This window comes from Protobothrops mucrosquamatus, unplaced genomic scaffold (assembly GCF_001527695.2).
Source record: "Protobothrops mucrosquamatus isolate PMUCROS unplaced genomic scaffold, P.Mucros_1.0 scaffold89, whole genome shotgun sequence".
In the NCBI taxonomy this organism is placed as follows: Eukaryota; Metazoa; Chordata; class Lepidosauria; order Squamata; family Viperidae; genus Protobothrops; species Protobothrops mucrosquamatus.
In genome coordinates this window covers 1623690-1637281 of record NW_015386465.1, presented here as the reverse complement: position 1 = coordinate 1637281, position 13592 = coordinate 1623690, and the positions used below count along the sequence as shown (strand labels likewise).

The 13592-nt window shown below is 40.6% G+C and overlaps 1 protein-coding gene across 1 annotated transcript in view; it reads right to left on the bottom strand.

The window, feature by feature from the left end:
- The window catches only part of TDRD3 (tudor domain containing 3), a 65312-nt gene that overhangs the window by 28713 nt on the left and 23007 nt on the right, over positions 1–13592 (bottom strand). Inside the window, exons 5-9 of the mRNA XM_015812495.1 lie at positions 11504–11645; positions 8961–9032; positions 5799–5948; positions 3775–3912; positions 2144–2300 (exon numbers count right to left, since the gene is read on the bottom strand). Coding sequence (XP_015667981.1) covers positions 2144–2300; positions 3775–3912; positions 5799–5948; positions 8961–9032; positions 11504–11645 — 659 coding nt within the window. The remainder of the gene's footprint in view (positions 1–2143; positions 2301–3774; positions 3913–5798; positions 5949–8960; positions 9033–11503; positions 11646–13592) is intronic.

Genomic DNA, 13592 nt, shown 5'->3' with positions numbered 1-13592 from the left:
TCATGTCCCCCCTCGTCCTTCTCTTCGTTAAACTAGACATACCCAATTCCAGCAACCGTTCCTTATATGTTTTAGCCTCCAGTCCCCTAATCATCTTTGTTGCTCTTCTCTGTACTCTTTCTAGAGTCTCAGCATCTTTTTTACATCGTGGTGACCAAAACTGGATGCAGTATTCCAAGTGTGGCCTTACCAAGGCATTTTAAAGTGGTATTAACACTTCACGTGATCTTGATTCTATCCTTCTGTTAATGGTATAGGGTTTTCTGCCTGAGCAAGGGGTTGGACTAGATGACCTCCAAGGTCCCTTCCAACTTTATTATTATTATTATTATTAAAGGTCATTTTGCCCTTCTAGTTAATAATGACTTCTAGTTGACTACTTGACTTCTAGTTAATAATAATAATGAAAGAGTTCCTCTTTCCTAATATTTATCTTTACTGGTTTTGACATATCAATGATATTCTTCAGCATTCTCTCCAACCGGTTAATAGGGAACACTCCAACTGTCAAGCCAGATGCTTGGATACGCAATCAAAGTTGACTCAGCCTTCCATCTTTCCAAAGTCAGTAAAATAAGAAGCCAGATTTTTGGGGGCAATAAATTTGTAAACATTTGTAAACTGCTCAGAGAGTGCTGTGAAGCACTACGGAGCGGTATATAAGTCTAAGTGTTATTTATTAGAAGAACAGCTACCTATACATGGCCCTAACTCTGTAACATCTAATGCAAACTTGTTCGTGATAACGTTGTATGCAAAAGATTTATTTAAAAGAGCAAAAGCTTTGGAGCCGACCGTTTCAAGTATCGAAATTTCAAATTGGATTTAAGCTCTTTCATTACATGCACCTCTGCTCTCGCAATCTCTTCCAAATTTTTCAATCGGCAGACCAGTCTATTCCTACTCCTTTCGTATTTCCTATCTTTCCCCCGTGTCTAATATAGTTCCTCTTTCCAAGTCTCATCTCTTTTCCTTATTTTATTTTATTTTGAAGTATTTTCTTCCCATATGAAATTTAGCCAGGACGTGAACCTACCACCAAGGCTAATTTGCAAAACAGTTAATGAAAATGTTGCCTAGAAGAGCTTTAAAGGGTGTGTAAATTTTGCTCCCCTCCTTCCCACCTCAGTCAATTTTACATCGATTTTAATGTTAATATTAATTCTTTTTAATGTTTTACTTGGTTTTCATTGATTGTTAGCTATCTAGAGTCGCCTCTGGGCAATTTGGGTGGCATATAAATTTCATAAATAAATAAATAAGTACAGGTAAGTCCTCGGCTTACAACCGCAACTGAGCCCAAATTTTCCGTCGTTAAGTGAAACATTTGTTAAGTGAGCTTTGCCCCATTTTACGACCTTAAGTGAATCCCTGCATATGGCTGTTAAGTCAATCTGGTTCCCCCATTGACTTTGCTTGCCGGAAGATCGCAAAAGGGGATTGCGTGACCCCGGGAGACTGCAACTGGCATAAGTACATGCCAGTTTCCAAGCCTTTGAATTTTGATCACATGACCGTGGGAAGAACGCAACAGTCGTAAGGGTGAAAAATAGTCATAAGTCACTTTTTTTTCATTGCCGTTGTTGTCAACGCTGCTAACATCGGATGTTCTTTCTTTGACAACATATGGAGATGCAGCCATTTTTCTTCTTATGTTTTACTCTTAGAGTTAGAATTAAATGATACTGGGGGTGGGGGAGGAGAATGAATGTGTATGAGAGTTAGTTAGACATAACAATATTGCAGTAGTATGACAGTCAAGTTTTTTTTGAAATAGATGATAAGAAATGGCGGGTTGGAGAACTGGAGGGAAGGCCTGCGTTTCAAATTAATTGGAGAATGTGATTTATGACTGTTAATTAGAGGGTGGATTTGCGCTAGATACTATGTGTTCAGGGGAGGGGAATTCAGATTTTGGCTTCGACTATGTTAGTGCCGATGCTATGCTACTCCAATAAAGATTCTTTTAAGGTAAACAATGCCTCGAAGTTCTTTGAAGAGTTTCATCTGTCGGAACCATGACTTCAGTCACTAAACTAACTGTAGTAAGTCGAGGACTACCTGCAAGTAAATAAATCTGTACTCCCCAAAAATGTGATCCTACAGAAATCCTTTCCTGTGTGATAGATGAATGAAATTATACCTCTAGGGGGCGGCCCTTGAGTGGTCGCTTGTTTATTGCTGTTGAGGAGGAAATTTAATGAAGCTTCAAGGTTGTTGCTATTGTCCATAAGTGCCTGTCGTGCAGCTTCTTTGCTAAAGCCCATTTCTGTTATGTGTTTGAGAGCCTTTTCATCAACCTACAAGAGAAAAGAGCAAAAAGTCAATTCTGAGAAGAAACCAAACGGAATTCTTAGTTTTAAAATACAAATAAAGATTTTTTTTAAAAAATTGAACTGTTCTTCAGTGTGATTGTTTTGGATTTTTTTTTCCTGCATAGTATCCATTTGGTTGGGTTTTTTTTTATAAAAGTCTCTGCTGTGTTTTTTTGGTAGAACTTTATCACCCGGCTTAAACCCCAAACCCCATTTATGTCTTCTCCTGTGGTCAGTTTTAGGTCAAGTGACTAATTCCCTTCTCTGGAATAGATGCTGGAGCCAAAAAGTGTAAGAGAAAGAGTTCAAAATAACGGCGTGACTCTGCCTTCCCTGCGTAAGGAAACAAGGCAATCCCACCTTTCCTTTTCCAGCCAATGAACTTTTTTAGCTAAAGCCCCTAAATTCTTAAAATATCAGAAGTCCACAAGATGTCAGGACCTTGTTTTGTTTTTAAATGTCCGTGTGAAGGCACATTAAGAAATGTGTGCTTTTTTAGTTCATTTGATCAATAAAACTAAAACATCTCAGTCGATGAAATGTAGGTCGGTACGTGAGATAGCTAGTAATTTCTTGAATGTAAGTCAACTTATGCCTGCCTCCGGAAGTTGTGAGTGCTCCAACACTGGAAGTTTTTAAGAAGAGATTGGACAACCATTTGTCTGAATTGGTATAGGGTTTCCTGCCTGAGCAGGGGGTTGGACTAGAAGACCTCTAAGGTCCCTTCCAACTCTATTCTATTCTATTCTATTCTATTCTATTCTATTCTATTCTCTACTCTACTCTACTCTAATTCTATTCTACTCTATACTTCTATTCTATTCTATTCTACTCTAATTCTACTCTACTCTACTCTACCCTACCCTACCCTATCCTCTTTGTATTTCTGGCAGGTGCAGGAAGCATCAGATGTTGAATTAATGATTACATAAAACAAAATAACAGAGTTGGAAGAGATCTTGGAGGTCTTCTAGGCCAACCCCCTGGCTCAAGCAAGAAACCCTATACCATTTCAGACAAGTGGCTGTCCAGTCTCTTTTTAAAAACTTCCAGTGTTGGAGCACCCACAACTTCTGAAGAAAAGTCAGTCCACTGATTAATTGTTCTAACTGTCAGGAAATTTCTCCTTAGTTCTAGGTTGCTTCTCTCTTTGGTTAGTTTCCATCTGTTGCTTCTTGTCCTGCCTTCAGGTGCTTTGGAGAATAGGTTGAAACCCCCCCCCCACTTCTTTGTGGCAACCCCTGAGACATTGTAAGGCTGTCAACCCTAGTCCTTCTTTCCATTAAACTAGCCATACCCAAATCCTGCAACAGTTCTTCACGTTTTAGCCTCCAGTTCCCTAATCATCTTTGTTGCTCTTCTCTGCAATCAGTCATAACTGATTGAACACCATGACCGTTTCCTACGATGTGGAGACGATATTCTTTTTTTTTTGGGGGGGGGGCGATGTGTATCTTACCAATTCACGATAGACACCTTCATTTTTTCCTTCAGGCTTCGTTTTCTCCTTCTGGAATACGTCTCTGCTTCGATTCCCTCCAGCATTCAAACTGAGGTTGCTTCTGGTGTTACTACCGCCGCCGCCAAAAGTCTTGATCTTTAGAGAAGAGAACCACGTTTTAGTAACGCCACTGCCATGTATTTCTAAAGCGACTGAGATGTACAAGCCGAGCACACGCGTGTTCTGTCCCAACCTGCGTGAGTCCTTGTTATGCTCACAAGGAGAAACCCTTCTTCCAAGAAACAGGCAGGAACCGCAAGAAAAAAACCAACCCCTTTTATTCTCACAGACCCGAGTCAATGTCCAAGGCAAACAAACACAGTCCACAGAAACTCAATCCTCAACACGAATGGCTGCCTTGAGTAACCAGCACCTCCCACCCCTTCCCTTTTATTATGCAGCCAAGGCGTGGCTTCCTAATGCCTTCTCCTTTGCCTTTGGAGCCGCCCCATTGCATTCCTCTGTCCTACTCGCTTCTCTTGCCTGCGCATTCATGCATCCAGGATTTGTCCCAGCTGTTCTTCATCACTGTCCAACTCAGCATCCCAGCACAGCTGTGTCTCAGCCTGAGGGCGAGTAGAGGGGCCAGGCTCCTCGTCCGACTATAAGTCTTGGAGCTCCTCGGAGCCTTCCTCTGACTCTGATGTCACTCCAGGCCTTTCCTCCTCCTCTGATTCCTCAGACTCAGCTGCTGGATCCACTGGCTGGCGAGGAATCACAACAACGCGTTCCTCGGCTTACGGCCACAATGAAGCCCAAAATTCCCATTGCTAGGTGAGACAGTGAGTGTTAAGGCAGTTCTGGTCCGTTTTACGACTTTTCTTGCCATGGCGGTTAAGCCAATCACGGCATTTAACAACGGTTGTTAAGGGAATCTGGCTCCTCCCCTGACTTTGTCAAAAGGTCGTAAAAGGGAATCACATGATCCCAGAACAAAGACACACGCCGACGGCCGAGCATCTGAATTTTGATCACGTGACCCATGGGGATGCTGCAACGGTCATTAAGTCTGAAAACGGCCTTAAATCGCTGTTCTCAGTGCCATTGTAACTTGGAACGGTCACTAAATGAATGTTTTTAAATCAAGGACTACCTGTATCTCAATGTGTAACATTTTGGGTGGGGAACAGGACCAACAGGATCTGATTTGGGCAGCTGGTATAGAACTAGCCCAGAGGTCCCCAACCTTTGGGGCACCAGGGACCAGTTCCGCAGAGAGGTTTTTCCGCGGACCGGAGGGTGTGTGGTTTTGTGTGCTGCCTGTATCTCATGGATGGGGCTTTGCTTGTTTGTGCAGCCCAGTTGCTGGCATACTGCGGCCCGGTACTGGTCCACAGACTGGGGGTTGGGGGGACCCCTGAACTAGCCTACAGAATCTAGCAAAATGTTGCCACTCACACAAATCAAGAAGCTTCCATTCAAATACTGCCGTCTACTAAAGACAAGTCACCGTGGTCAAATCAAATACTCAAGAGTGACAAATGTATTAATGCTATTCAGGTACCAGGGAAGATTTGTAAGACTTATAGGATATGAAGGAAAGTTTGAGACGTACACGGAAATGCCATGTAATTTTTCAGCAGAGCAATTTATGACATGGGATGCGTCCCGCTGTGCCCATTATCAAATGCAAAATGCTTCACTAATGGTGGTGTTATTAGCCTTAAGCGCACATTCTCGGAATACCTTCTCTTTGGGTTTTTCCCTTCCAAAGACAAAACTGGAATACAGATTTTTTTAAGGGAACATGTCCCCTTTTAAACCCGATGTTTCTTAGATATACACAGAATAAAAGTCTGTATATTCCAAGGTATTTTTTTTTCCTTCAGTAATTCACACTTAACATCCTAAGTCCAGTACTTTAGAAACGGCCTGCTCTTGATGGATCACAGCAAATAGCTTTTCCATATCTGGTAAAGATCTGTCCCGAGATCATTCGTGTATTGTTTCAAAACAAAAAGACAAGAGGCGTTCGTTCTAACCTCCTTGCTTTTGGCCACTTCGGCAATAGCAGCGGTCCGCTGTTTTTCAAATTCGTCGTTGTCGCCCATCGGTTTCACCACGTTGGTGACTTGCAGGGTTTTTCGGCGGTCCAACTCCTTGCTGTCCACTTGAAGCTGAGATACGCATCTCTGGTGACGCAAAAGCATATTTAAGCAAGAGATAAACCAACAACATGTTCAATTGTTCGTGCATTAAAAAACAAACCAAACAAACCATCATTTACTTGGGAGTTGAATCTAAGCCAGGACCTGTCCTTGGCATCTGCCAAAGCAGATTTTTAGCAATCAGAGAAGGAATGGAGGACAGGGTCCTGTTCATGATGAGAACTACTACTGGTGATAAGAAAGAATCGTGTGGCGTAACAAAAAGGGTTAGCACTGAGGTCATATTGCCCCTGCAGGAAAGGCAGAATATCAGTTTTATCGCCAGAGGGATTGGCTTAGAAATAGCGAGCTGAAATAATAACCAATAGACCAAAAAGAAAAAAATCTTGAGGGGCTGAGAAGGAAGGAAGGAAAAATCTCAGTGTGGTTACAAGATTCCAGCAGGTGGAAGAATTCACTTAGCCCAGTGATGGCGAACTTTTTAGAGACCGAGTGCCCAAACTGCAACCCAAAACCCACTTATTTATCGCAAAATGCTAACACGGCAATTTAATCTGAATACTGAGGTTTTAGTTTAGAAAAACACCTCATACATTAACATCTTTTGTCTTAAAAGAAAAACACAATAACAAAGCTTTCAATGAGGCAAACAACTTTTTACTGAAAGGCATTTGGCATGCTTTTGAACAATTAGTGTGATTTTTGCTGTTGTATGCATGCTGATAATTTGTCTAACCTTGGCTTATACTTTGTAAGTTTGAGAGCAACACTGCATGCAGCACTCAGGTCATCTGTTAAGTCTCTTTCTGGTGTCAGATTTGATATAATTCAAAGCTGAAAACAGCGCGCTCGCTCCGGAGGCTTGTTTTGGCTAGGAAGGGGCTTGAGAAATGGCTTTTTCCTACGAAAACTTAGCCAAAGAGCCAGGCGTGTGTGCCCACAGAGAGGTCTCCGAGTGCCCCCTCTGGCACGCCTGCCATAGGTTCGCCACCACTGACCTAGCCCTTTAAAGCAGGCAAAAAGTAAGGTTTGTTCTAAGTATTTCCATGCATTGGCACTGATGCTGTGATCAGCGTTCAGAAGCTTGGCAGCCACATCCCAAGCAGGAAATTTCACTTTCCTTTATCTCAAAATGCGACTTCCTGACAGGGGTGTGGCTAGCAAGCATGCAGGCCCAGGAGCTTCCCATAAACCACCCCCTTCCCTCTTTGGGGGAAAATGCAGTTCAGATGATTGAAAATGGAGAGAAACAAGTAATAATAAACTGGGATGGACTGATTTTATTTTATTCTTTGTAATATTGTACCTCCCTCTCTTCCTTTCTTCTTTCCTTCCTTCTTCCTTCCTTCATCTTTCTTTCTTTCTTTCTTTTTCTTCCCCACTCCTTCCTTCCCTTCCTTTTTTCCTTCATCTTTCTTTCTTTCCTTTCCTCCCTCCCCTTCTTTCCTTCCTTTTTTCCTTCCTTCATATTTCTTTTTCTTTTTTCTTTCTCTCGTTCTTTTTCTCTTTCCTTCTTTTCTTCCTCCATCCCTTCCCTTCTTTCCTTCCTTCTTTCTTTCTTCCTTCATCTTTCTTTTCTTTCTTTTTTTCTTTCCTCCCCTTCCCTTCTTTCCTTCCTTTTTTCCTTCCTTCATCTATCTTTCTTTTTCTTTCTTTTTTTCTTCCCCCCTCCTTCGTTCCCTTCTTTCCTCCCTTTCTTCCTTCATCTTTCTCTTTCTTTCTTTCTTTCTTTTTCTTTCTTTCCTTTCCTCCCTCCCCTTTCCTTCCCTTTTTCCTCCCTTCATATTTTTTTTTCTTTTTCTTTCTTTCCTTCCTCCCTCCCTGCCCTTCTTTCCTTTCTTTCTTCCTTCATCTTTTTTCTTTTTCTTTTTCTTTCCTCTCCCCTTCCCTTCTTTCCTTACTTTTTCTTTCTTTCTTTCTTTCTTTTTCTTTCTTTCTTTCTTTCTTCTTTCTTTCTTACTGCTTTCCTTCCTTCCTTTTTTTCTTTCTCTTTCTTTCTTCTTTCCCTTTCCCTTCTTCTTTTCCCTAGCCACACGGCTCACCAATCCAGCAGGAGGAGGTACAAAATAGAACTTATCTAATCACTTTTTGTTTTACTTTCCAGTATGGCATGCAGGCTGCTCAGGTGGTGGGACTGAGAGATAAAATGCCAGATAAACACATGATCCTGGACTTTGGATAGTAGCAACCCTAACTACCCAAGTGAGCAGGTAAAGCAGGAAGCAAAGCTCCATTAGGGTGAGTAAAGCTCCCCAATCTTCCATCTTCTGACTTCATCCCTGCTGCTGCAAATGCTTAAATGTATTGAGGGACCCTTGGTGATCGTTTTTTTTTTTCCTTGCAGACGTTTCATTGCCCAACTAGGTTACATCATCGATGCTAACTGCTGATATTATCTAGCTGGGTAATGAAACGTCTGCAAGAAAACTACCAAGTTTAGAGAGCACCAAGGACCCCACAGTTCAGCTACAAATATTCCTTTGTACTGGTTTAAACGTATTTATTCAGCAAAGAATTTGCAAACGTTCTATGTTTTTAAGTGTGAGCTTCAAAAAAGATATTCAAATTATTTAATATTGCCGGAGGAAAAAAAACTGTCGCAATATAGAGGAGTTATTTTTCACAAAAGACGACAGCTTTCAGTTATGAAGAGTGCCTATTATCCTTCTCATCATTTCATCGTTCCCATTACCTGTTTCCTCAGCTTCTTGTGACTGTAACTTGGTTGTTTGTGTCTCATGATTTATGTTGATTGCCTTCATTTAGTATCCTATTATGATTGATGTTGTTTGCTTATTTGGCAGCCTGTGACTATCACCGAGTTTGTATCTTATGACTTGTGATGATTGTATTTTATGATCATAATTTATCACTTGTTTGTATGTACGCTGAGAGCTTATGCATCGGAGACAAATCCCTTGTGTATCCTATCACACTCGGTCAATAAAGAATTGAATTCTATTCTGTTCTGTTCTGTTGTTCTACACAGTCTGAAGATGGCAACGAAGATGTGCAAGACCGAAAAACATGTCATACCTGTCCAAAAGGGAGAAAGGGAGGAGGCCCTCCTTCCGTTCCTATGTTACTTCTGTTGTGTTTCGATAAACTCTGAAAGATTAAGCAGTTTTCATTAACTGATAAGAGGGGAAAGTGGTAGGAAAACACAGATATAGCATGTACATTGCTGACAACACATCATTTAATGCTGTCCCCCGGAAGCTTCTCATTGCTTGAATGCTATGGATGTTCTGAAGAACATCTGATCTCTCTTCCACATCGCCATTAAAAACGGAGGCTTGAAATAACTGAAAACACACATGTGCGCACACAGACACACACACACAAACACACACACACACACCTAAGAAAGCAAAATGGCTGTTTAGTCCATAATGGAGTTTAATGGCATGGCTGACTGCCCTTATCTCTAAGAAAATAAGTAGGATGAATGGATAGATACTGGAGAGAGAGAGAGACAGACAGATATAGATAGATATAGTAGATAAATACAGTAAATAGATATGATAGCTAGATAGCTAGCTAGATAGATAGCTAGGTAGATAGGTAGGTAAGATAGATAGATAGATAGATAGATAGATAGATAGATAGATAGATAGATAGATAGATAGATAGATAGATAGATAGATAGATAGATAGATAGATAGATAGATAGATAGATAGATAGATAGATAGATAGATAGATAGATAGATGATAGGTGGGTGGGTGGGTGGGTGGTAGGTAGGTGGGTAGGTAGGTAGGTGGGTAAGTGGGTAAGTGGGTGGGTGGGTGGGCGGACGGATGATAGGTAGATATGATAGATATGATAGATATGATAGGTAGGTAGGTAGGTAGATATGAGATAGATATGATAGATAGATAGACAGACAGACAGACAGACAGACAGATGATGGATGGACGGACGGACGGACAGACGGACAGATAGATAGATGGATGGATGATAGGTAGATATGATAGATATGATAGGTAGGTAGGTAAGTAGACAGTCAGACAGACAGAGTTTTACCCTAAAATCAAAGGTATAATCAAGATTTGCTATGGAAAGGCTACAAAAAGCTGAATATCTGTTTCATACTTTGCACAATATTGCTCTAATTAGCAGGGGAGACTGGGGCTTTCAGAGATCATTGTGTATCTATAAATCTTCCTTCCCCTCTTTTTTTTTAATTTATGTTTTGTTGACGAGTGGGATGTGTTTCTGACATGGCATTACCATTGGATTTCCCCTGCAAGCAGGAACAACCCACAATAGGCAGGGAAAGGGATATCTTTGGGGAGGAACTTCGTTACTTCCTTAGTAAATCTAGGGTCTCAAACAAGGATTTGCCACTGGTCTCTGGCTAGTTTTGTGCAACGCTCAACGTCTGCCGCTGATTTGCTCAAGGGCTTCCACTGAGGAATGAAAATAAAGGATAAAGGAGAACTGAATGTCATCTGGCTTATTGTGACCAGAAAGGTATACAGTTCAGGGAGAAAAATAACAATGCAAGACTAATGCACAAATGTTGTTTAACACATTTCCCAAGACCAATAGCATTTCTGCCTTTATCATTCATTGATTCAACACCTTGTGTATTCATTCAAGTCCTTTAAAGCATTAAAAGCATTTTTTTTTTACATCGTGGTGATCAAAACTGGATGCAGTATTCCAAGTGTGGCCTTACCAAGGCATTGTAAAGTGGTATAAGATAGATGTATAAGACAGACCAGACCAAAAAACAAACACCGTGTAGACCTAAAGCTACTTTCATTAGAATAGCTACAGTAACATAATCTTGCAATGAGTGTGCTTGCTCTTTTATCCCTTATGCTGGGTGGTGAGGGAAGGGTTATTTCTTATTGCTAGTGCAAGCCACTATTGTCTTGCTTCATGCCTTGATAATGGAGCTTCCCTCTGTCCATGAAGGCTATTCTCCTGATCGGTGTTTCTGAAACTTGGCCATTTTAAGACCTATGGATTTCAAGTTTCAGAACTGGCTAGGGAATCCTGGGGGTGGAAGTCCACAGTTGCCAAATTTGAGAAATTCTGCTCTACACTCTCTACGGTAAGAGGATAAGAACAATGTTCTACAAAGAATTTAGTTAACTAGGTTCATTATTCCTGCTCTGATTCCTCATAACCAAAAATACGATGCTGGCGTTCATCTGGTAACGTATGTGCATATTTTTTTTCCCACTTGGAAAATCCTTAGGAGGTAGGATTTAAATAAAGAATCTAACTTCAAAGCCTCTATCAGGCACGTCCAAGAAATAATTCAGGGGAGACAAGCAACTGTTGTTTATAAAGAGAAGAATGAGATGAACATTACTCCATTTCCTCCCGGCGTTTTTATCGGATGCTTCGGAAAGCCAATAAAATTGACCTGACTCTAAATTATCCAGATTTAAATACTGCCCCTTCCATGGAGATGTTTTTTCAGGGGGAGATAAAATATGACAAGTCGCTATCATAAAAACGAAAGCAAAAAAAAATATACAACATCCTTAAATGTGTCCAACAAGTCAGCTGGAGTTTTTAACATTTGGGCTTAAGGTAGGAAAATGCTTCCTGTTACCTCACCCTTTGCAACTCCCATTTTTCAATCAGATGCTCCACTTCACCTCCTAGAACCACCGTGTTGCTGTCATCCAGAAGGAGAAAGCCATTTTTTACTTCCACGATTCCCAGCAGCTTAATTTTTGTTCCAGGAGGTGTGTTCAGACTACATGGGAAAAAGAAAGAAAGAAAGAAAGAAAGAAAGAAAGAAAGAAAGAAAGAAGAAAGAAAGAAAGAAAGAAAGAAAGAAAGAAAGAAAGAAAGAAAGAAAGAAAGAAAGAAAGAAAGAAAGAAAGAAAGAAAACATCAACAAGTGTTAGGACGAGATGGCATTATTCAAGTTACGTTGCTCTAATTCAACTCAAGTGCGACAGTCCGAATTGTTTTGTACACGTTCTCCGTTAGTTCGAACACTGGCTGTGTACAGCACGGTGAAACCACACTGCATTGTTTTAATGATTTGATAAAAAATAACACCCACTTTGCAAGCAAATAACTCGTCTGTATTTTACGAGATAGCTGAGAGCCATGGAAAATATGTGGGCCATCACTACCACTTTATCCAGGAAGTGTCAGAATCCATCTCTGTCCTTCTTCTGGCAGCTGTCTTTGAAAGCATGGCTTGCTGTACAATTTCCATCGAGTGTGTGTATCCATTGTTCATTGTCAAAGCCGGGAAACCGAAAACACAATTTCAAGCCACAAGATCTAAAACGACATCTATCATTTTCGGCTGCCGAGTACATCCATCAAATGGACAGAATATTGAGGAAAATCAGCTCTCGATAATTTTAAAGATCTAGTTGAGGTGACGGTAACTTGGGCAAGAGTTGACACCGATTTATGGAAACAGAAGGACAGCATCTGTAGCCACAATCCAAAAGGTGTAAGATGGTAGCCAATTTTTTCAGAGAAATAAAAATTCCCTTCTCTTCAAGTTCAACACTCTAAAGAACTTTCTTGGCAACTAGAAGGCATGGATTCGGAACGGCCTTTTTCCAGGATGTCTTTCTAGCTCAGTTTACAATTTAAGTATTTGGGGGGGGGGCTCCCATCCAAATATTAATCCTGCTGGACCCTACTTAGATTCTCATGCCAGAGAAGGTCAGCCAGAGGAGCTTTCCTGAGGCTTACAAACTCCTAAACTGAGGCAGCTATCTTTGCACAGTTGCAATAAGATATTAGATAATGTGACTTTGGTGTGATCTTGAGAATTACAGCATGGGCCCTCCCTCCATAAAGCCAAGTCTACAGAAAACAAGTTTATTATTATTATTATTGAGGATCATTGCACTGTCAGCCAGATGTTCAGACTGGATTTGGCATTTTTGTCTACCTGTCGAGTCCTTACCAAGGACCTGGGATAGGCAGATGTGGATGTTTGATGGTATGACAGATATCATCGCAGGATGGAAGCAGTTCCTAGTAAGGCCGCCTTTTGCAATTGACTAATGGAAAATTTGTCAATGCCAATGGTGTTCAAGTGGTGCTCCAGTTGTTTTGGGATTGCACCCAAGGTGCCTATTAACTATTGGTACTGCCCTTGCTTGCCTTTGCCACAGTCTATTTCTATTTCTATTTGTAGGTCTTTGTATTTTGTTATCTTCTCCAGTTCTTTCTCGTCTATTATTATTATTATTATTATTATTATTATTATTATTATTATTATTATTATTATTATTATTATTATTATTATTATTATTATTGCACAGTCAACCAGATGTTCAGACTGGATTTGGCATTTTTGCCTACCTATCGAGTCCTTACCAAGGACCTGGGATAGGCAGATGTGGATGTTTGATGGTATTACAGATATTGTCGCAGGATGGAAGCAGTTCCTAGTAAGGCCGCCTTTTGCAATTGACTAATGGCGAATTTGTCAATGCCGATGGTGCTCAAGTGGTGCTCCAGTTGTTTTGGGATTGCACAACTGGAGCACCACTTGAACACCATTGGTGCTCCAGTTGTGTTCAAGTGGTGCTCCAGTTGTGCAATCCCAAAATAAATAAATAAATAAATAAATAAATAAATAAATAATAATAATAATAATAATAATAATAATAATAATAGTAGTAGTAGTAGTAGTAGTAGTTTTTTGTTGTTGTTGTTGTTG